At 38.1% G+C, this 25,405-nt stretch overlaps 1 protein-coding gene across 1 annotated transcript in view; it reads right to left on the bottom strand.

The window, feature by feature from the left end:
• Window positions 1-2,126: 2,126 nt before the first annotated feature.
• Window positions 2,127-25,405, bottom strand: part of LOC134202659 (major royal jelly protein 1-like) — a 44,277-nt gene continuing 20,998 nt past the window's right edge. The window contains exons 2-5 of the mRNA XM_062677685.1: window positions 3,532-3,778; window positions 3,277-3,464; window positions 3,050-3,217; window positions 2,127-2,983 (exon numbers count right to left, since the gene is read on the bottom strand). Of these exons, the coding sequence (XP_062533669.1) occupies window positions 2,225-2,983; window positions 3,050-3,217; window positions 3,277-3,464; window positions 3,532-3,763 (1,347 nt within the window). The 5' untranslated portion in view covers window positions 3,764-3,778 and the 3' untranslated portion in view covers window positions 2,127-2,224. The remainder of the gene's footprint in view (window positions 2,984-3,049; window positions 3,218-3,276; window positions 3,465-3,531; window positions 3,779-25,405) is intronic.

Raw genomic sequence — 25,405 nt, 5'->3', positions numbered from 1 at the left:
TAAAGGCTCTTCTATGCCCGCCTTTGGATGAGTGAGTATGTATCAGATGTGGCAAGTACAATTGGTTCACTATGCCCAGGGAGTCGAGAATGTTTTCAACCCGAAAGCATCCTAGACTTGACCGAGAAACGAACTCGCCATCTTCGGATTAGCAATCCTACGCCTTTGCTCGCAAGGCTACTGGAGACCTCCTAAATGCAAGAAATTACGCCAATAATTGGTCTTGACATCTTTGAAACCTTTAAACCGATTTCGGGGAACCTGCATGGCTAAACTGCAGTCCGGACCAACATCCACAGAAACCACACCTTCACTTTGATTACAAAAGATTGAAATTGATTCAAACATTAGTTTTTTGAAGCTAGTTGAAGTGGCGGTCATTTTTATGAGACAATTTTCAGTAGCTCTTATACTACCGATTCTGGCCACAAAAAATCTGTCTGATATTTGAAAAGTCTGGCATTGTGAATGGTTTTTCTTTTTCTCTTTTTGATGCCAAAACGTCTGGCAGTGCCAGATATGTCTGGCATAATGGCAACCCTGGCTACAAGGAACTCTCCCAAATTTTATGCCGTCGACTACCACCAATTGCTAGGGAGTTCCTGGGGCAGTACCAGGCGGGTTTTATGGGCGAACGCTCCACCACGGACCAGGTGTTTGCCATTCGCCAAGTACTGCAGAAATGCCGCGAATACAACGTGCCCACACATCATCTATTCATCGACTTCAAAGCCGCATATGATACAATCGATCGGGACCAGCTATGGCAGCTAATGCACGACCACAGATTTCCGATTAAACTGACACGGTTGATCAAAGCGATGATGGATCGAGTGATGTGCGTAGTTCGAGTTTCAGGGGCATTCTCGAGTCCCTGCGAAACGCGCAGAGGGTTACGGCAAGGTGATGGTCTTTCGTGTCTGCTATTCAACATCGCTTTGGAAGGGGTTATACGAAGAGCAGGGATTAACACGAGTGGTACAATTTTCAATAAATCCGTCCAGCTATTCGGCTTCGCCGACGACATATATATTATGGCACGTAACTTTGAGAAGACGGAGGAAGCCTACATCAGACTGAAGAGGGAAGCTAACCGGATCAGACTAGTCATCAACACATCGAAGACGAAGTACATGATAGGAAGAGGTTCAAGAGAAGACAATGAGCCACCCACCTCGAGTTTGCATCGGTGGTGACGAAATCGAGGTGGTAGAAGAATTTGTGTACTTGGGCTCACTGGTGACTGCCGAAAATGATACCAGCAGAGAAATTCGTAGACGCATAGTGGCTGGAAATCGTACGTACTTTGGACTCCGCAAGACGCTCCGATCGTTATAGAGTTCGCCGCCGTACCAAATTGACAATCTACAAAACCCTAGACGACCTAGACGATGCTCGTGGAGGACCAACGCGCACTTGGAGTTTTCGAAAGGAAAGTGCTGCGAACTATCCATGGTGGGGTGCAGATGGCGGACGGTACGTGAATTAGGCGAATGAACCACGAGTTACACCAGCTATTGGGAGCACCATCCATTCACATCCATTCACACCGCGAAAATCGGAAGACTGCTGTGGGCCGGGAACGTATCCAGAATGTCGGAAAGAGATCCGGTGAAAATGGTTTTCTACAACGATCCGACGGGAACAAGAAGGCGAGGTGCGCAGCGGGCAGGGTGGATCGATCAGGTGGAAGATGACTTGCGGACCCTCCGTAGACTGCGTGGTTGGCGACGAATGGCCATGGACCGAGCCGAATGGATAAGACTCTTATATACCGCACAGGCCACTTCGGCCTTATTCTGAATAAATAAATAAATCCAATCACAGTACAACATATATTAGTGGAATGTAAAGGTTACGAACAACAAAGAAGAGACTACGCAATCAATGGATCGCTGCCAGAAATACTGGCCTATAATACCGAAAAGGAAAGATAAGTATTAAATTTTTAAGGAGATTGTAAATTATTCAAAGAAATCTAAAAACTAGAAATAAGTAATGAATAATTTGTAAAAGTTAAAATTGATCAGACACGAATATCACTTTAGTGGTAAAGTGTCACTAATAAAATATAATATTAAGAAAAATTCAAGGATTTCTGTTCAAAGATTGTTTCTCACTTCACGTAATTTGTTGTACTTATATTCAATAACGACTCGAAACACACATACACAGATCGAACTTACAAACTATACCTTCGCACCTCCCCTTTCCCTTCTACAACCTAACGGAGCCGACACGTTCGGGACCCGTCCAGCAGTTCGGGAATCTGTATTGCCTGCACCCGGAAGTTCGTCTCGTTCATGTTCAACGTGCCGGTCATGATCTTCTGAAACCGGCAGGTCATCACCCACAATTCTTCGATTCCTTTTCGGTTGCGTACGATTTTCACGCCACTGGGAAATTGCAACGTATCCTGGTTTTGCGACACGATCTTAAAGTTGTTCGGGTTGTAGTTCGTGGTGGAGTCCCAGCAGGCGATCGCCATCTGGTTCAGCAATCCGAAAAACAAATTTCCATTGCTGTCCATCGCTTCGGCGGCAGATTGCGTCGTTCGGCGACCGATCGACCGAAAGGCTCGGGGCATTGCGCCGACGTCTTCCGCCCACATCGTGTCGTTGTGCAGCACCGAAGTACGGACAGCGTTCTCGGAAATTGAAGCAAGCGCGTGGAAGAATAGCAACAGGTCGCTTAGGACAGCTGGCCGCTTATTGGAGACACCGTACGCCGAGTTGAATGTGAAATCCGACGGAGCTTTCGGACTAAGGGCCATACTGATCATGCCGTCCATCAGGTCGAAGCTCTCGTTTGCAATGGTGAACGTGCCGTGATCCGGATTTGGGTTCATTAGTTTGTTGGTGACGCGCCAGGATTTTCCGCGGGCCATGTCGTACACGATAAGACCTGATCCAGTCACGTCCGCGGCGTAGATCATGGTATTAGAGCAGGTTCCAGATGGAGGTGGATCACGTACGTCTACAAGCTGGTTTAATAAAGTTTGTTTATATTAATGAAACTTATTTTGTTAGATGCGTCGAAAGATACTTACAATACTGACAAGAAGCGAAACATCACACATCAGCTGATTAGCGGGGATCTGGTACTGGTGTATGATCTGATCGGTCCGAAGATCAAACGCTACTATTTTCGGCAAACAGATTCTGCGATCACCGATTTTACCGGTATCTACAACCCAGAGGCGATTGCACTCATCGATCTGTAATGATGTTAAGGACTCTCATGATATAATATTTTTTTAAAACATAAAATACCTACCGTAGTTCTAAACACCGATACGATTCCTTGACATCGACCATCTTCTGGTGTTGCCTGAATAGCTGCATTTGGATATGGCTCAATCAGAGGTCCTGACGCACCCTGTTGCTGGGAGATTATGCCCAAAGTAGCGGGAATGCCTTCAATGAAGCGTGGAACGGTTATAAAAACCCGTGATCGAATAGAATCTGAAATCCAAGAAATACTTTAGATTAGTTACAGATTGCCGCAATATGAACCGAACTAAGTTCCTACTGCTATTATAATCAACATCCATATCCAGAGGAATGCAATTCGCAGGAATGAATCGTTTAGAAGCCAGAGCTTCTTCTCGTTCCCTCGGCGAGGAGAAAACGAAATCCAGAGAGTTCCACTGAGTCACCCATCGTAGCTGTTTGCCATAGGTCGTCGTCTGCTGGGCGTTGATACTCACCATGCAGGCCCCGACCACCAACAGAACACCCCAACTCGCTGTCCGAACGATCATGCTTGTTGCTTTGCGCTAGAAGACAAGACAAACAAACGAAATAAAACAAATTGCGGTGTAACATGCCAAACAATTAGATAATTGAAATGTTTCGCGATCCATTGAGAGGTGCGGCCGGCTATCAGGCGGTGAGTGGCTATTTACGTTGTTGGTGCTGATGGTAGGATCGCGGCCGCCACCGCGGAGAGACCAAACGAAATAGAGACATTAGGCCAATTTCGCGAACCGTGACCACATATAATGATAGGAGCCACACGAGTGATAGGAGCAACAAAAAAGTTCTGTGTTGATTCGAAGTTTATTACCATCGCCATCGCTCGAGTATTTTCGATGGAGGAACGTCGCAGCTTGATCTCTTAGCCTCTTCATCGCACCAAGTTTCACAACTTAGCTGATAGTAATTTTGAATTGTCATAGCATTAGAATGGAGAAGACAAGTTTAATAGCTTAAGATTAGAATTGACGTTCCATTGAGAATACATCATCTACGTCGTCATCAAAATTCAACATTGAGTAGCAGTTGTTTACGGTTCCTTGAACATTTCGCACTATGTTATACCTAGTTGGTGGAAAGGTTTAGATCATTTGTGTAAAGGTCATTTTCATTCATTACCGCCCAAAGTGGTTTAATAAAAAATGCAGACAACGACTTATTTTAATTGCCGTTTTGATTTTTTTTTTAAGGAAATATTAGAAAAAAAAATGATGAAAAAACACTGGGATTGAGCCCAAGACCTCCTACTAATGAATTAGAATGGGCAACCACTATAGGAAGCCAAGCCCACCACGAAGAAGACTGGTACAGATATGATGGTAAAAAATCACTGGGACGCTGAACGTCTGCTGTCGTCTAGCTAGAGGATGGGTCAATCCTCCTTCTCAGTTTTTATAGCGATTGTTGAGTTTTCACGCAACAGGAATCGAATAAATAACACCATGACATGGCAAAACAGCAAAGATTCGGCACACCGCTTTGCTTTGATAGACTTAATTCACAGAACCTCGATAAGAAATTCAAATAAAACACGTTGGCGGTCAGAATGGGCTGTGATCATGACTTGCAAGATGGTATACGGTTGCATAATTGCTGATTGGAATGCTGTCAGGCTCCGACTCAGGCCAATTCTTACCCTTTATCTCGTGTATGATTGAATTATTTGTAGTTAATTACAACTCTATTGGCGAAGGGCTGGTCCTATAATACCGTTGAAGTAGCCCAAGATTATGGTGCGACCTTCATCAATGAAGCTTTCACTTCTTGTATTTGCATAAAGTGAAACAAACCACCATCAATTGCAATGCACAGTAGGTGCATTTGTGCTTGGTGATTCAAAAACCGGGACATGGCATCAATCAAGAATTGAAAGAATCGGAGAGAAAGGAACAATATTCCTTAGCTGAGTAAATGATGTTATAATCTGTTAATTTGGATTGGATTTGGATTTGGATTTGGATTAGATTTGGATTGGATTTGGATTGAATTTTGATTGGATTTGGATTGGATTGGATTTGGATTGGATTTGGATTGAATTTGGATTTGGATTGGATTTGAATGTCCTGTTTGTTGTTTTATGCTAGATGTTCAGTATCCCGGACAGAAGCCATGAACAGAAAACAAAACATTATATGGACTTGATTGATATAAGAAACAAAAGAACAGACAACAATATTAAAAATTTGAACCGAAATATCATTTCAATATCAAGATATGTTATGGATAAGAACAAGCCAATAGCACATTTATTTTTATTTTTATTTATTTTGCTTATTTCATCTGACTGTGTCGTCTACATGAAAACTTAAAACTAAAGGTCAGTTGATAAAATATCTGTTTGGCCGTTGACGAAACGCGGATGAACTGATGTTGAAGTCGAATTGGTCCGACACTGTGGGGAATAAATTGAGTCTGAAAAATGCATTTGCATTTGTTGGTTACATTTATGGATAAAGTGGAACGCATTTCTTATTTCATGATAAAAATAATGAAATAAACTAAAATATTTAAAAATGACATTAATAGAAAAAATGATAACGAATTTAAAATTCAATCGTAGTTGGCATTTGAAATGCCAGCATACTAAGGGTCTGTCTCAATTGGATAATTAAACTCAAATTAAACTTAGAAGTGACAGTTCAATACTTATCGAATAACCCTGCTGGATGAGCAGGATTACTTTTGACACATATCGAATCATTCTTGATCGATGTCTTATTGGATTTGCTGGGTAGCACGCAGCCATTCTTATGGCCGGGTGATTTTTTAATTTTTGAACTGTCAGTTTTAAGTAAAATTAAATTTAATTCGGGAAATGAGACAGAGCCTAAGAAGCTAATGAGAAGAAATTTGAAATTCAATCTCAGTATGCTGACAGGAATTCTAGATGATTCGAACGGTGAAAATAAACGATCATTCAGTGTTATGTTTTTGAGGCGTGAACATGCGAATTATTCTTCGGTGCTCCGCGCTTGTTTTCGTTGGTAAAAGGCAAATCGTAAGACGGATTTTCTTGGCTACGACAATGACGTAGTCTTTGCTCCCTACAAGGTAAGAAAGGTCAGCAGTAGAAGAAAAGCTAAATGAGGCAAAAAAATATGGTAAGCCTCCGACGTGAAAAATATGGCAAAATGAATGATAAGCTATGATTGGTGAAGGGTAAAAAAAATGTAAATCCCAGACGAGATATGGCAAAAAATAGTGGTAAGCCTCAGTCTGAAAAAATGGCAAAAAATAATGGCTATATAAAAGGCAAAAAAAAATAATGGTAAGCCTAAGTTGGAACAGAGAACGGCAAATAAAAAAGATAAGCCATGATATGCTGAGGGCAAATATAAAGAGAGAGAGAGAACGCGAGAAAATAATATGGCAAAAAACATTAAGAAAAGACATGAAAAAAATTACACACATGAAAAAACAAGGAGTGTCAATAGGCGAGAGAGATTTTTGACAGAATAGTGATAAAAGATAAAAATAGATTGTGTTTCAATGAGAAAAATAATCAATATCGAGAAATAAAAAAAAACGAAGGTGGTCTACCATTTTAAGATCAGTTATCAGTTATGTTTGAAACTCATCCGCTATGCAGCGCGTTAGATTGACAGTTACATTGGCATTTCGGTTGAATGTCTTGACATCTGTGAGTTTTGGAAAGTTGTCTTCTACTCTTCTACAGAGTCGTTTGTGAAAACCATAATTAATGAGATGAATATTTGTTAAATCTTAAATTTATCTGATTGACGGAGCTGTTGTTCAAGATAGTAGGTTGAGTTGAATATCTCTTTGTCGGTGAGATTTGGAAAGTTTTCGTAACTTGCGGACGTGGAAAAAAAAGAAAAAAATGCTGAATTGAAGACGGTTTTGTTTGCAATTCATCTACTTAGTGGAATCAAATTGCATTAGTTTGCCAATTCGGTTAAGTATCTCAAAATCTTGGATTTGGATTGGATTTGGATTGGATTTGGATTGGATTTGGATTGGATTTGGATTGGATTTGGATTGGATTTGGATTGGATTTGGATTGGATTTGGATTGGATTTGGATTGGATTGGATTGGATTTGGATTGGTTTGGATTGGTTTGGTTGGTTTGGATTGGTTTGGATTGGTTTGGTTGGTTTGGTTGGTTTGGATTGGTTTGGATTGGTTTGGATTGGTTTGGATTGGTTTGGATTGGTTTGGTTGGTTTGGTTGGTTTGGATTGGTTTGGATTGGTTTGGATTGGTTTGGATTGGTTTGGATTGGTTTGGATTGGTTTGGATTGGTTTGGATTGGTTTGGATTGGTTTGGATTGGTTTGGATTGGTTTGGATTGGTTTGGATTGGTTTGGTTGGTTTGGTTGGTTTGGTTGGTTTGGATTGGTTTGGATTGGTTTGGATTGGTTTGGATTGGTTTGGATTGGTTTGGATTGGTTTGGATTGGTTTGGATTGGATTTGGTTGGTTTGGATTGGTTTGGGATTGGTTTGGATTGGTTTGGTTGGTTTGGATTGGTTTGGTTGGTTTGGATTGGTTGGATTGGTTTGGATTGGTTTGGATTGGTTTGGATTGGTTTGGATTGGTTGGATTGGTTTGGTTGGTTTGGATTGGTTTGGATTGGTTTGGATTGGTTTGGATTGGTTTGGATTGGTTTGGATTGGTTTGGATTGGTTTGGATTGGTTTGGATTGGTTTGCGTTGGTTTGGATTGGTTGCGTTGGTTTGGTTGGATTGGTTTGGATTGGTTTGGATTGGTTTGGATTGGTTTGGATTGGTTTGGTTGGTTTGGATTGGTTTGGATTGGTTTGGATTGGATTTGGATTGGTTTGGATTGGTTTGGATTGGTTTGGATTGGTTTGGATTGGTTTGGATTGGTTTGGATTGGTTTGGATTGGTTTGGATTGGTTTGGATTGGTTTGGATTGGTTTGGATTGGTTTGGATTGGTTTGGATTGGTTTGGTTGGTTTGGATTGGTTTGGATTGGTTTGGTTGGTTTGGATTGGTTTGGATTGGTTTGGATTGGTTTGGATTGGTTTGGATTGGTTTGGTTGGTTTGGATTGGTTTGGATTGGTTTGGATTGGTTTGGATTGGTTTGGATTGGTTTGGATTGGTTTGGATTGGTTTGGATTGGATTTGGTTGGTTTGGATTGGTTTGGATTGGTTTGGTTGGTTTGGATTGGTTTGGATTGGTTTGGATTGGTTGGATTGGTTTGGATTGGTTTGGATTGGTTTGGTTGGTTTGGATTGGTTTGGATTGGTTTGGATTGGTTTGGATTGGTTTGGATTGGTTTGGATTGGTTTGGTTGGTTTGGATTGGTTTGGATTGGTTTGGTTGGTTTGGATTGGTTTGGTTGGTTTGGATTGGTTTGGATTGGTTTGGATTGGTTTGGATTGGTTTGGATTGGTTTGGATTGGTTTGGATTGGTTTGGATTGGTTTGGATTGGTTTGGATTGGTTTGGATTGGTTTGGATTGGTTTGGATTGGTTTGGATTGGTTTGGATTGGTTTGGATTGGTTTGGATTGGTTTGGATTGGTTTGGATTGGTTTGGATTGGTTTGGATTGGTTTGGATTGGTTTGGATTGGTTTGGATTGGTTTGGATTGGTTTGGATTGGTTTGGATTGGTTTGGATTGGTTTGGATTGGTTGGATTGTGTTTGGATTGTATTTGGATTGGTTTGGATTGTATTTGGATTGGATTGGTTTGGATTGGTTTGGATTGGTTTGGAATTGATTTGGAATGGTTTTGGATTGGTTTGGATTGGTTTGGATTGGTTTGGATTGGTTTGGGATTGGTTTGGATTGGTTTGGATTGGTTTGGATTGGTTTGGATTGGTTTGGATTGGTTTGGATTGGTTTGGATTGGTTTGGATTGGTTTGGATTGGTTTGGTTGGTTTGGATTGGTTTGGATTGGTTTGGATTGGTTTGGATTGGTTTGGATTGGTTTGGATTGGTTTGGATTGGATTTGGATTGGATTTGGATTGAATTTGGATTGGATTTGGATTGGATTTGGATTGAATTTGGATTGGATTTGGATTGGATTTGGATTGAATTTGAATTGGATTTGGATGTCCTGTCTGTTGTCTTATGCAGGATGTTAATTGTTCAGTATCAGTGGGCAAAAGCCATGAACAGAATAACAAAACATTATATGGACTTGATTGATATAAGATTGATATAAAAGAACAGGCTATAATATTAAAAATTTGCACCGAAATATCATTTCAATACAGTGGCGTAGCCAGAAAATTGGTCTGGGGGGGTTTTCTGAACATTATTTTTTTTGAAAAAAAAAATCCTTCCAAAATGTTGACTTTGGGGGGGGGGTTTATGTCCAAAACCACCCCCGTGTCTACGCCACTGTTTTAATATCAAGGTATGCTATGGATAAGAACAAGCTAATAGCACATGATATTGATTACTTATTATTAATAGCATACCGTCGCCGGGGGTGACAATGGGTCAAATTGGGGTGAGAATGGGTCACTGTTTCAACTACTTAGAATGCTTGTGGAATAGATTGAATGTATCTGAGGGCAAGAAGACTGAAATATAAGAGATCTTTTTGAACGGTTTTGCCCTACGACCTCCAGCCTGTCGGTGAGAGCGCTGACCCATTCTCACCCCCTAGACCCATTGTCACCCCCGATGGCGGTAACTCGATCTCCTCATATTTTATTGCAGAATATTGATATTGTCGTCTGATCTTTTATCTCTCTTTACTATCTGATCAAGATTTGATATTATTGAGCTATTTTCGTCTGCTCGGGATATGCGACCTCTAATCGAAGACGGTTATTCAGTCTTTTCTGTCTTTTCTTTTCACTTTTTGATTTCCCAAACCACAATCCGTTTTCCAGCGGTCGTCCCGACGCGCTTTGTGATTTTCCAAACCAAGATCCGTTTTCCAGCGGTCTTCCAGACACGTTTTGTGATTTTCCAAACCACAACCATTTTTCCAGCGGTTTTCCAGACGCGCTTTTTGATTCGATTTTCCAAACCACATTTCGTTTTCCAGCGGACGTCCCGACGCGCTTTGTAATTTTCCAAACTAGAATCCGTTTTCCAGCGGTCGTCCCGACGCGCTTTGTGATTTTCCAAATCCGTTTTTCCAGCGGACGTCCCGACGCGCTTTGTGATTATCCTAACCACAATCCGTTTTCCAGCGGTCTTCCAGACACGCATTGTGATTTTCCAAACCACAACCATTTTCAAGCGGTGTTCCAAATGCCCTTTCTAATTTTCAAACCACAATCCGTTTTCCAGCGGACATCCCGACGCGTTTTGTGATTTTCCAAACTAAAATTCGTTATCCAGCGGTATTCCAGACGAGCTTTGTGATTTTCCTAACCACAATCCGTTTTCCAGCGGATGTCTCACCTCGCTTTGTGATTTTCCTAACCACAATCCGTTTTTCAGCGGTTTTCCAGATGTGCTTTCTGATTTTCCAAACCACAATCCGTTTTCCAGCGGACGTCCCGACGCGCTTTGTGATTTTCCAAACTAGAATCCGTTTCCAGCGGTCTTCCAGACATGCTTTGTGATTTTCCAAACCACAATTCGTTTTCTAGCGGACGTCCCGCCGCGCTTTGTGATTTTCCTAACCGCGATCTGTTTTCCAGCGGGTTCCAGACGCGCTTAGTGATTTTTCAAACCAGAATCTGTTTTTCAGCGGTCTTCCAGACTTGTTTTTTAAAAGCATAAAATATTTTAATAATTAGCAAGTTAACCCCTTGAGTTGTATTGTATCACTTTTTCAAGTCAACATCAGGATTCAAAAGAATAACTTGGCAGGATCGTCAAAATGTGTGGCCCCAAATTGCCGGAGCGAAATGTTATGACAGCAGCTCCCCGTCACGGAAGAAAGAAACTACCCAATAGTGAGTTTAATTCACCCAACCTCGAACATCCGTACGGGAAGCCAAAATTGAGTAAGTAGGGTCGAAGTAGTTTGCCTTTACTCCCATGTTAAAAAAGTACCCAACGGAAAATTTATTTACCCAAATGTAAGTTTAATTCACTCAATTTCGACCTCAGGTAATAAAACTCAAAATTGGCCTCCCGTATTGAACTGGCGTCGTTGGATTGTTTGGCTCTTTTGTTTTTGACAACAAAAGAAAGAGTGGATGAAAGAGAAGAGAAAAAATAACTCAAAAGTAAGTTTTAAAATACTCAATTTTGGGTACTTTTTTTCTTCGGTGTGGGTGCACCGATGATACAGATTTAAGAGTCTTTTTTGGACCAAGAATCTGTAAATACAGATTACAGATTTTTCAGAAATAAACAGATTTGACAGATTTTGGACATTGCAGAACAAAATTTATTTCTCACAAAAACTTCTTCATTTTCAATGGCTCTACATGATACATTCCAACAAGCTTTTCAAGTTAGTGTTCTATAAGCATTTCCACAGTTTTAAATAAAGGCTTTTCTATGCCCGCCAATTGCATGGATATGTATCTTGTGTGACAAGTAGAATGGCCTAAGAATTGTACTCGCTGTCTCTGGATTGGCAATGCTACGCCTCTCAAGCATCAGTGCCTGTGGAGCACATTTTATTGCACAACAATTTTGAACCTGAGGATGATATCATCAAGTCATTTCAAGATTTTAAGAACATTATAGAACATCAAATCTCGCATCACACGTTGTGGAGGTTATTTTTTTTGGTTCAACAGAATCGAAAATAATGTGAAAGTATGAACAACCACCATAACATATTCGAGGGAGAGATTGATATGGTTGTTTGAAATTGGTAGAAATAGAAATAAGTTTGTAAATTTAAAAAAACACATTCAAATTCAGGGATATTTTCGAGTTTTCGACAAATTTTATCATACAGATTTCACATACAGATTTTTGAATTGTAATACAGATGAAAAAGATTTTTTACTTCCGAAATACAGATTCAAATGTAGCAACACTGGCACCGAGATCTGACAATAAAAGGCCGAGTCATGGTTTGCTGCTCACTTATTGACACGCTGAGATGTTAATGTATAATTGCACACTGAAAGTTACTTACTCAAACCCCACAAAAAACTCAATCCATTCGCACTCAGCAACACGTCCTTCTACTTCGCGGGAAACGGATTTGTCACAACTCTCTCTTGTGTATTTTCATATTTTTTAAGGATTATATAACCATAATCATATGGAGAGTTGGTTATATTGCTTTTATATTTTTGAATTGTTATTCAGATACCGTGGCGCCGGGAGTGTGTGGGATATGTAGGACATGTTTTAGGCATAAATGTTCGTGGGTCGGGCAATTGAAGCAATGTCTTACCCATGGTGGCAAGAGCAACTGGCCACACTCGCTAGCTGGTGCCGTATTAATCGCATGGTATTGAATAGATGCATGTTCAGCAGCTTCGATCAGATGGAAGCGAACACTTTAGCATCATAACTACCGTTTGGAAGGAACCAATTTGAAACGAAAAACAACTATAAAAGGCTTGGGTTTTATGCTGGATTCCAAACTAACCCTTAAGGATTACATCGCTTATAATATTTAGAAGGCGTCATCACAGCTTGGTTATATTTCGATTTACAAAAAAGTTTAAGGATATTTACTGCCCGAGATCCCTTTTTTGTGACTGGTACGTCCGATCCTTGAGTACTGGTGCGTCGTTTGGGTTCCGTTCTACTGGAACGAAACGCAGCGAATAGAAGCAATCAAACGCAAGTTTGTTCGCTCTGCCTTACGCATCTAGGTTGGCAAGATCTGTTAAATCTTCCAAGCTCCGTCAGTCGGTACATGCTCATCAATCTGCAACTGCGTCAAACAAGAAGGGACATCGCCAAAGCCTGTTTTATTGCAGACAACCTCCAATGTCACATTGATTGTCCTGGTTTACTCTGCGAAATTGGAATTCATGAACATTGTCGAGATGGTATATGACAAATACCAAGGGCGCCAGCCCTCAGGGGCGCCGGAATCAAGAATTACGGTATGGGAAACAGAACAATTTTATTCGTTAAGGTACACTGGGGGAAGTGGAAAAAGAGGGAAGTGTAAAAATCGACTCGAAGAATTGGAATTGTACATACTTTACAGTTTTTACCACATCATAACATTATGCAAGAATACGCTTTGATGCTCAAACTAATACTATGTTGAAATTTGTATAATACATATACTAACACGGTTAACGCTTGAATTATAATTTTAGGTTTTGCGAAAAATTGATTTTTGCATTCATAAAATCAATTCTTATTTGCACCAATTGTCCTTTTTTCAAGTGAATTTAGATCACAGGTGACCATTATAATAAAATTGAACTAATCCCATTCAACTGGTAGTGGTTTGTACCAAGAAAGCAAATTATTCAAAGATTTTACACTTACCCCAGGTACCAAACACTACGGGGGATAATGTTCTAATTAACCTTTTGTCTGTGCTCTGGGGTCAATATGACCCCAGGCCACTTAGAGTGGCTGCCATTTTTTTAGTTTTCAACCGATTCTCCTAATTTTTGGTAGTTTGGTAAAACTCGCCGAGATCTGTCTCCTAGGTGCAAATCCGCTTGAAAAATATTGAAAATTTGCGCTACAGTGTACTTTTTTCAAAAAACTTACGTTGTCTGTGCTCTGGGGTCAAATTGACCCCAAATTGAAATTGCTATAACTTTTTTACTGTTTGGGCAATTTTGGATTTCTGGGGCTGTTTCGAGAGATAATTTAATCATCTTTCAGGTCGTTACCAAAGATTGACTCTTGGTGGGCGGGTACATCGCGGGGAGGGGTTTTCGTAAAAAAGGGTACAAAAACAGTGATTTTTCATGATTATTTTACTTATATCTGAAAATCCTACCCATTTTGAACTGCTCCTTTTTAAAAATGTTATGCAGGAAGGTGTGTCCTTTGACATGAGGCATTGATTAGTTTAGAGCTTGGTCGCTAGGTGGCGGTATATTTGAATTCGTTATTTTAGACTACTCAAGTAATTCCGATATATGGAATTCTCCTCAGTGTAAATATTCTTATCGCACAAATTTGAAATTTGTAAAGAACAAAACAAATTTTTTTTTTGTCTTTAACAAAGTTCGTCTGGTGGGAATGAACTGTCATGTGACGGAATAAATAATTAGGAAATTTACAAATAGGCGGCGCTAGTGTACTTGCAATATTCTTGCATATTTGCAATATTGCGATCCGTCATACCTACAACCAAGTTGTATTCGGCAACATTGTTCAGGATGTCCAGGACTACAAAGCGGTGCTCAATTTAATGAGCACTTCTTCCAAGATGCGGCGCTAATGAGCTGTTATATTTGAGTATATTGTTGCATGTGAGATCTGATGTATTTTGGTTTGTAGCATTTTTGGCAATCATGAATGTTGTGGTAGAGTTCATCAAAAGTTTTCTTTGCATTCAACCTGCTCCAGCGATGCTGCAAATAATAGAATGTGTTCACAGAATATGTTTTAGGTCATTCAAGAAAACCCTGGAACTAAGGCCTTTGGGTCTACATGCGTAACCAAAGATTAGCCAATTTGCCGCCTATTTGTAAAATTCCCAATTATTACTTCCATCACTAGACAGTCCATTCCCACTAGACGACCTTTGATCAAGACGCCATTTTAACAAATTTTAAATTTGTACCATAAGAATATTTTCACTGAGGAGAATTCTATATATCGGAATATCTTGAGCAGGGAGTCAATTTTTCTGAAAAGCGCTTGCGAAACAAGTGACAAAAGAGAACCAACGACAAAGCTTTGTTTTTGTCGGAGATAATAATGACAAAGATCCGAAAAATTTTGTCAGCAACAAAAAAGAAGACAATCTTGTTGCTAACTTTTCATCCCGTTATTTTGCATTATTTCTAGAGCAAATTTCAGTTTTATGCTATCATAGTTTCTGCTTTTATGGAAATATTCGAGAATCCAACAATGGTTACAATATTAGCATCGTATTCTCGGAAATATCAGAGCATGCGAGGCAAATGATTCTTGTCATATTGTGTTCGGGTTCTGATAAAGGTTTGTCGCTAGGTGCGTTTGTCAGTAACAAACTCTGTTGACGACAAAGGGTATATTGTTAGGCGTTGCTCGAATATTGATTCCCTGATCTTGAGTAGTCTAAAATAATGAATTCAAATATAATTCACCTGGCGGCCAAGTTCAAAACTTATCAACGCCTCATGCCGAAGCACACGCCTTCCTGCATAACCTTTTTAAAAAAGGTGCAGTTCAAAATGGGTAGAATTTTCGGATATAAGTAAAATAATCATGAAAAATCACTGTTTTTGTACCCTTGTTCACTAAAACCCCTCCCCGCGATGTACCCGCCCACCAATAGTCAATCTTTGGTTACGACCTGAAAGATGATTAAATTATCTTTCGAAACAGCCCCAAAAATCCAAAATCGGCCTAACAATAAAAAAGTTATAGCAATTTCAATTTGGGGTCAATTTGACCCCAGAGCACAGACAACGTAAGTTTTTTTGAACACAGACAGAAGGTTAAGCAATTTTTTTCTTCCCCGTTTATTTCGATAGCTGTGAATCTTAATATGTTCCTTCTTTGTTATCATTGTGATTCCAGTGGTGATTGAACTAATATAAATGAGAAAATGCTTGATTAATCCACCTATCGGTATTGATGCCTTTCACATGTTTTAAATATGAAAAAAAAAATGTATAAGAAAGCTAAAAATGGCACTGATAGGTAAATGTATTCTATAATTTACATTAATTTTTATTCACAGCAAGTTTCACCGTTGAATGCAATCTTTTTTGCGAACAAATTGGTTAAGGATAAGTGCTTAAGAATAGTTGATAATTTTGTAGGTGCTTTACGCACACACATACATACAAATACGCACATACAGACATCATCTCAATTCGTTAAACTAAGTTGATTAGTTTATAACCCTATAAGTCCCATTTTCCTTTAAAAAGTTCATCTTTGGGGCGAACATATAGATTTTACATACACTTAGTGTTCGAGAAGGCAAAACCAGCCCTCCCCTAGCTATTACGAGAATTCCTTGAGGATCTATTCCGTTAAAGTAATGAAATTATTCCACAAAAGATACTCAGAGCAATTATCGTATTGATTTTAGTTATATGTAACTACTCATCACTATTGAAGGTCAAGGTAACATGGGTTTTCCACTTACCCCATCCCACTAGGGTAAGTGGAAAAACAATTAATTTTAAAATGTATTTCCATAAATTTCAAGCGACCAAAATGGTATGAATTACCGCACAGTTGGTGCAAAATTGACTGCTTTTGATAGCCCATTTTGATTGAACGCATTTAGATCATTTAAACTGGTTTTACACTAATTCAAACATGCGCTATCGATTTTTCCTTTTCCACTTCCCCCAGTGTACCTTACATGGCAAAATAATAACAAACCGACCACAAAGTCCAAAGGTCTATAGACCTATGGTAGATATATGGCGGAGATATTTCAAGAAATCTAATCTTTCTTCTATCTCAAATAAACAAGTCGAATGATTTGGTCCTAACTTTGACTGCCATTTCGGTTTCTCTGAGCCTTTCGGAACCTGTTACAAGGGGCTAAGAAAAAGTCTAGAAAACTCATATTCAAAAAGTTATTTGAAAATAAAATCGGATTGTTACCCATTTTCGGGCACAACTACTGCCACAGGTGTAGAAGACCTTCTGCGCTAATGATTTATATCGGGTAGGGGTAAGGGTAAGGGTGGTGTAGATTTAAGACAAATTTGCTCATTTCATTCAGAAGAACTTCATTTAATCCGAAAAATTATCATCACGGCCACATTTGACCGCTTAAATTACTACTTTGGTTATCATTTCTCAAAGATCTCGTAGATACAACATGTGCCAAGGCATGTGCTATCAAAGCATTCATAGCCTCATTTCACCACATGGCCCTCCTGCTGCCGATGTCGATTCCGGCCACTTCAAAGTTGGATGTTATTGACCCAACCAAGTACCTCCAAACCACTGACAGACCCATTCTCATGTTGTATTTTTCTTGATCCGAAATCCGATAGCGATTTCGTTCATCGACCGATCCACTTCAGAGTTGGATTTTCTTGTTCCAACCATTTGACATTTGTATATAATTTGACACGATTATCAAATTTCTTTTCTCTGCGATGCACTTGCAAGTACGTCAGTTCCTTCCATTAAGAGCAAGAAACAGGCGGTAGGACACTATAAGCTGTAAGTAAATAACTTTCAGCAATTTTAATAATCTTTCAGCCTGAATGTTCCAACAGATTCCATACGAGGATTCAGAAATGCCCACGACTCTGCCAAGTTCATAACATACAAAAGAATTACGACTGGAAGATTTGGTGTTTTATTGTGTGGTTTTCTCAGTCTAATTTAGTCAAAACGATTAGTTTTGTTTTGCCCGACGTTTCGGCCTGTATTTTTGGCCAAAAACAAAACTAATCGTTTTGACTAAATTATACTGATAAAGCCACACAAGTTCATAACATATCTTAACATATTTTGTAAATTAGTGTAAAAGCTCACAACATTTAAAAACTCTCCAGGGACATACCGCCTAACATACGGCTTGTTATATAAAGCACCTTCAATCCACTAAACATTTTAATCTTACTATTTATAAAACTTTAAGGTGGGATTCAAAATGTTATTGGATTATGAAATATTGCACATTTTTTCTCAGTAAGAGAGGGCGCCCAGAAAAGATTTCGCCAAGGGCGCCGGGAGTCTGTTACGGTTTATTTTAAGTGACAATGTTTGAATGGAATTGTGTTCGTACCATGTCTTAATGTTCTGTGTTTGGGCCTGAAGATAGGCAATAAAAATAATAAATAGACAAAATTCCCAGACACAGACTTGATATTGTTGGTGCCACATGGCACAAATTAACTAAAGGTGCCCAAATAGGATCTGAATCCTACACCAAATTGAGCTATGTATATAACGGCCTGGCTGTTGTAGACAAAATGCAAAACGCAATAAAAACACATTTGCGGGATTTGACTGATGGACCAAAAATCTTATAAGGAAACCTCGTCACATCTCGCAATGGGTAACAAATTGGACGTTTCTCTCGGGGCACAGAGATCGTCAATCATTTTAATTTGTTGAATGTATTGTAAACTGTTTTATTTCTATGTTTGTAAAATAATTTTTATTGTAATAAGTCCACGCTACGGCTCTGACTGTATATTATATGGGTTAGGGACAAAAGGTCGAAAGACAAAACGTCGAAAGACAAAAGGTCGAAGGGACAAAAGGTCGAAAAGGACAAAAGGTCGAAAGGGACAAAAGGTCGAAAGGACAAAAGGTCGAAATGACAAAACGTCGAACAGGACAAAGGTCGAAAGAAAAAATATCAATAAGATCAAAAAGACGAAAGGGACAAAAGGTCGAAATAGACAAGAAACTGAAACGGAAAGAATCAATCTCGCAACAGAGTTGGCCTACACAGTTGGCAAAAAATCTGCTCTTTTATTTTTCACAATTTTTAACAATTAGATAAAATTCATTCATTTCTAAACGTCACTTCGATTTGTCAAAATGGCACACGCCGCACATCAAATACACTGGCGCGTATTACACGCAGGTGTATTTTTAATGCACGCGTCTGCATGGCTGAGGCGTGCACTATTTTGACAGATCAAAGTAACATTTAGAAAACCTAGACATCAATCTATTATTTGCACTCATTGAATGAATTTTATTTAATTGTTAAAAATTAAAAATAAAAGAGCAATTTTTTTTGCAAACTGTATAGGACAAATCTGTCTTGTGCAATACAGGTTTTATTTCAACAATCTTTTTTTATCTCTAACAGAACTATCTAGATATTCATAATATTGTTTCATAGTCATTACTCCTTCTTTGAAAATGGCTCATTCTTCAACTTTGATTAATGTGATGAGTGTGTAATTTCTGCTTGAAGTTAAATGCATTTCACAAATTCCTTTGGAATACACAAAACTTGTTATCAGCTTGTTCTTGATCGACTTTTTGACCTTTCGACCTTTTTGTCCCTCTCGGCCTTTTCGACCCTTTTGTCCCTTTCGACCTTTTGTCCTTTCGACGTTTTGTCCTTTCGACCTTCTGTCCCTTTCGACGTTTTGTCCTTTCGACCTTTTGTCTTTCGACCTTTTCTCATAGATTCATATTATATATGACATATTTGAGATCATGCAAAGTAAGTGCCGCGTTTTTAAAAGTTGTTTGGTTTTAATTTTTCACGTCTAGAGATTAAAAGTAGATTTAAAAAATTGCTAGCATCAAAGGCTGTTGTTGAGATTTTGCTTGTTGACCAATTAACTAAATACATAACTAAAACATATCATCTAAGTAATTATTTTGGCTATGATAATGTTTGATAATTTTTATTATTAGGTCAACAAAAATATCATTCAAATATAAGAGATTTTATATGTACAGGTATACCTCGATTATATGGACTTCGATTATATGGACTTTTTACCTCGATTGTATGGACTTTTTTTTTGCTAATTTTTTTTTTTTCGTTTCTAGAGGTTTTAAAAATCTTTTGAATATTCTTCGTCATATTTTACATTAATTCTATATTTATTAAGGTACATTGGGACAAAAAAGCCAGAAAGGAATGCTTTCGTAGTTATATATGATGAAACCGCACACTGAATCAAAGGATCGGGTGACTAGATTGATTTACCAATTTCACGTTGCAAATTTCATTACATTTGTGTATTTTTAATCAACAAATACCACGGCCACGTCCTTACAAATAGGTGTGGAACGATAACGTGTATTTGAGGTGATCTCTGTTATATTAAAACTTGATGTGAATTGCCAGTCTGAGAAGCGAGTGATGAGATGAGATGTTCATATTTAGCTGTTAGATCTTCGCTAACAAACCATTTTCTACCCTTGGTGCGTGAATTAAGTGTAGGGAATGGAACTGTGCAAAGGGCGGATGGCGCATTAACATCCAGCAAATTTGACCAAGACTGATTTTGTTTAACAGTCTTCCCAGAATACTGGAAAAGCTACTATATTAAGTATCAAACCTGGCATTAACTTTTTTGGGCGAAATTAATTACTGTTTGAACTGTAAAAAATTGAAAAATCAACAAGAAGTCTTAACTTTTGAATACATGTTATTAAATATCCCGGTATTTATATTCGTTCATATGTTTGTTAAGTATCTGAATGTAAGTTGGCAGTTCTCAAATGATTTGCTGCTTAAAGAAGGTTACCTATGATGCAGGCAGCAAGACTTTGAATTATTTAACTTTTATGATGAATTTTAATTGATTGAATTAGGACGATATAAATATAATTAAAGACGTAAAAGGAAGCTGCCAAACATAGTTGTAGTGTAGGGTTGAAGAATGAACTCTTAGTAGCGAAAAAAAATATTACCAAAAAAGTAAACTTTTCGAAAAACTTTAGTTTGAAATTTAAACTTATAAAAGCTTGTTTTTTTTAAGATGAAAAATCTCTGGTCACGCCTTTCTTTGGTAGCTTTAGGCTCAGTGCATGTGGTGATGGGTACGATATTTAGGGCTCAAATGGAGTCGTTTTGCTGGCATCACCGATTGTCTTCAGGAAGAAATAAAAGCAATAAAAATAAACCCGGTTTTAATAGTACGCAGGACATTTTAGTTCTTAAGCCCGTCGGGAAGAACGATCCTTCTTAAAAGACAAGCCTCCCGGAATCCAAATTTAAATCTCAATACGGAAGCAATGCACAACTATCATTTTTATTAATTCAATAGTATGAGTAGAATAATTGAAATGGCAGTTGTGCGCTACTTTCGTATTGAGTGGGGTGCCTTTAAAAATTTAAATTTAAGGGGGGCTTGTCCTTAACATACGAAGATAGTCCAAAATATTTACAACAGGTCTCAACAGGTGTAGGTGCAAACGGTACTAGAGTAAATGGCACTGATACATGGATAGACTCCCTTATTTACATTCATTTCAATCCATAGTAAGAATCCCCATTGAACGCAACTTGTTGAAAACAGATCATATTATTTCTACGCGTTTTTGTATTTTGGCCATAACGTCTGAGCCCATAGTCCAATCTGGCAAATTTTCAATAGCAGACAATAGTTCTCAATTCTCCGTCGAATTCAATTTGATGCGATCGAATCGAATAAGGATAAGTTTATTTTTGAAGAGAACATATAACTTTCTCCTACGCATAGTATTAGCTTTGGAACTAAAACAGGTATGTACTGTAGTTAGAATTCGTGACTAAGTATATTATTGTGTCTACATTAAGCTTGACGAAATCTTCATTACTGACGTAATTTTAGAACGGTGTGCAAGCCAGCGACTGAAAACGGTTAAGTTCTTATAAAAACTCAACATCTACTGAATCATCATAAAATGGGCCAAAACATGTGGATTAGACTGTAATACAAAAATAAGATATGTTTGTATTTATTGTATTAAGACTAATTTAATCGTTGAACACAAATTTTGAGAAAAAATAATTTTGCTTCGATTACATGGAAAATTCGATTATATGGACTTTTTTGCATCGAAAAAGTCCATATAATCGAGGTATACCTGTATAATGTATGCAGTTTTTTTATATCTTTATTAGGGAGACTTTCAGCCCAAGGCTGGCTCGTCTCGTAAATGTATGTAGTTATATATGAAGTTATTTGATAAAATCTATGCAAAAGTGGATTTTATATTTAAACATTAATTTAGGTATATCTATAGACATGTGGAAATGAACCAAGCATGCAAATTATCAATTCAAGTCATTTATCTAGTGTTTGAGTAATTGTTTAAAACAGAGCAAAAAAAAAGATATTTAATTGGTAGATATCTATGCGTATGGAGAAGTACTAGGGGAACTGTTCCGTTTTCCATCTCACTGAACATATATTCATCTCATCGCAAAACAAAGAAATACAGCACCAATCTCGTGGCTTCTTTTTGCTAACACGCGTGCTCACTGCTGAAAAAAATTACAAAAATAAGAAACAAACCATATTCCTTTTCATTGCTTTGTTTTTGATGGGATGGAAATAGGAGCTATGGAATGAAGTGCCAAACCGTTCCCCTATTTGAGCAGCACCCCCAATACCGTCCCCAATGTTTATAACTCGGCCGTGTTAAAACCATTTGATTTGACCTTTGTACATCAATAGAAACACGCAAGATATGTAGAACAGATCACAAAGACGAATTATTTCAGTTCAGTACAACAATACAAGAAAGTGATAGTGTGCCAATTATTGTTTTCAATTATCACCACCAAATGACATAATTATCTCAAACGGTCTAATTTCATTTTCCAATTGTCTTGCGACAAGGGACCGCCAATGTCGTGCAATTGTAACTGGCAGTGACTTCCGCCCTCTCGGGCATAAGGCATACAACCATTATTGGCAGTTTAGGTACCCATATTGTCTACAGGTCTGGTTATACAAGTCGAGGGAACGTGTTCGCCAAGTTATGTGGCGCTCTTACTTCATTCCTTCCATTCGAGACGGCAGGTAGCCGGCGCAAGGTCATTTCTATTCTGAACGGAAAGTCATTCTCATATCAATGTAGGAACTAGAAGGCGACGTTACGTCGCAAATGAGTTGACATGTGCAGAATCTGCAAACCGGTTCCAACAAAGTAGATTGCAAAATGAATCAAGGAATGGTAATGTGGTTATCAATGAACTCATGTGGGTAATGGAATATGTGGTCATAGCTTTGACAAACAAAGAATGGAATTCAAAACACTACTCTTAACTGCTTTTTATACTATAATGAAAAAATGCACTCTTTGTAGAGAAACTTTAGGATTTGAACCGGTCGACGCGATGCCTACAATAGCCATTCTGTTCATCATAGATGGGTTAAGTGCGGTTGTTGAAACACCTGTACCTGTCAGTAATTGAACCGTGTGCAAGTGCAGAGTCAAGTAAATAAATCAATCCACGAAAAGAACAACAATGCACATCGGTAAGACTTCGGCTTGTTTAGTTTTCTTCGTTGTTAAGCTACAAAAGCTGTCTACTACTGGGGAAACACCATCGAATCAATCAGCTATCGGTCGTGATGACTTTGGTTACTCTTTTCGGTGCTGTTGTTGTTTACTGATCCAATAAATATGTTATTCTTCGTATACACATGCCAATTAACTTTTTTATTTTTTTATTGAATTTATTTCATATATTCTATTCATATTTTCAATTGGAGAGGCATTCTTTCAAAATAGTTACGCCTTGTTAGAATTATACGATGGAGACGTCATCTGCGCAAAGAGACAGGGTACCACCTCCTGTAAGTGCTGGCATAATCTGAGTCATATAAAATGTGTAAAAAAAACAGTATTTTTCGGAGCAAGAAAGGTAAACACCTTAGTATCCACCCCTGCAAATAATGACCGATATCGGCTAATGGAATGGAAGTTAACACGCCCATAGAATGTTTAATGCCGACTTATGCACATTCGCGTGATTTAAATGCGGCAATCAATAATAAAACCCCCTCCATTGCTCCAGGCGTCACGGTAACAATCGATATCGATAACAATCGGTGAACTTCGGCCATTCAAATACCAACCAGTTTCACTCTTGCTTTCAAATTGAAACAAACAGAATCACACCAAAGCAGGGTTGCCACTACTTTTTGGAAAAAGTCTGGCATGCTACAAATTAAAAATCTGGCAAAATCTGGCGAAGAAATTCGTCATTACCATTTTTTCTTAGTCTTTATTTAGGTGTTTTTTAAATTTATAATATTATGTTATCATTTTTCTAAATTAAGAGATTCTAGCTAAAAATGTGATCTAATTATTTTTACCAATATGAAAAAAAAACTTTGTTTTGACCCTCTTTTTGCTTTTGCTCTTCGTTTTTCAAAATTTATTGTTAAAAAGAATATTTTCTTTCGCCTAAGATATTCGTTTAAGAAATTCGATATCCATAAAAATGAAATTGTCAGAACTCATACCATTTTAAGCAATTCAGAAAATTCAAATTGAATTGAATGAAATCTAAACTCTGAAATATCTGAAAATTATGAAAAGAATATAAATAATTATTGGTGTAACTTGACTTCACTCAAAATAACGAGGTTCGCTTTTATTTTGAATTTCTAAGTAACATTGAATGACGTTTAAATTTATAATATCTGTTGTAACGGATGAAAGTGATGCTACTCTCATACAATAGCCTTGGCTTGTACCACCTACGAATTTGTGCGAAATTGGTCAATGCTAATGCTAATGCTAACACTTAATGACGTTTAAACCATTTAACCACCAAGCGGAGCTCAAATTGAAAAGTATTCAGATTAACAATGGTATACTATACCCGTAAGCTCATAGGTATTTCAAAAAGAATTTTGATAAACAAAGATAATAATTGAATTTTTGTAAAAAAAAATTTGTGCCATCATAATTTTTATGAATTGTTCATAATAGCAGAGGATTTTGATCTTCCGGAGCGTAACAAGTCCATGAGAAGGGGTTACGATATCATTTGTTACTCAAAGTACGATAATGAAAAAATTTGAACAAAATTGCGCTCTGAGTATCATGAGCTTTTACTCAGATTCATGAAAATGGACCACGTCAATCATTCGTTATTCAGAAACGGATGAGTTTTATGAACTATTCATTTTTACGTATGCCTCGAATATTCCGTAGGACCTCCGGTAGCCAATCAGGTCAATAAAAAGGAGTTTAATGATGTTTCTGATCTTCCAGAAGGACGCCGAATTGACGAATAACCAGGAAATGTAATAAGCCATGGAAATAGACAATAATTACCTTTTTTGGATCATTGTACGCCATGAATTGACCTAGGGAGATTCCTTAACCCTTTCAGGCCCACGGGGTCAGGCTTGGGTTTATGCTCAACAATACAACTGTTGTCATTAATAAATATGAAATTCAGTTATTGAATGAAAATGAAAGTAATAACTGAATGACTCATTAGAAACACTCATTTTTTGAAATTTGTGCTAACGTAAGAACTGTATCACACACACAAAACGCGACGCGAGACTGGACACAACACTTATGGTTCTTACAAACGAAAAAGGATTTTCAAAATTTAACTTTTTGTCGACCGGTTTCGGGCTCGATGTTGCCCATCTACAGGTAGATGTGGGTTTACGGTAAATGCCAAATTTCAGTGTGTTGTCCTTCATGCTCCTTCTCAACAGTGAACTTGATTGTTGTCTGTTTGCAATTCAAAAAATGGAGTGTCTGTGGAAGGT

Source organism: Armigeres subalbatus, unplaced genomic scaffold (genome assembly GCF_024139115.2).
Source record: "Armigeres subalbatus isolate Guangzhou_Male unplaced genomic scaffold, GZ_Asu_2 Contig1329, whole genome shotgun sequence".
In the NCBI taxonomy this organism is placed as follows: domain Eukaryota; kingdom Metazoa; phylum Arthropoda; class Insecta; order Diptera; family Culicidae; genus Armigeres; species Armigeres subalbatus.
Note: the sequence above shows the minus strand (reverse complement) of the source record. Positions and strands in the feature narration are given on the sequence as shown.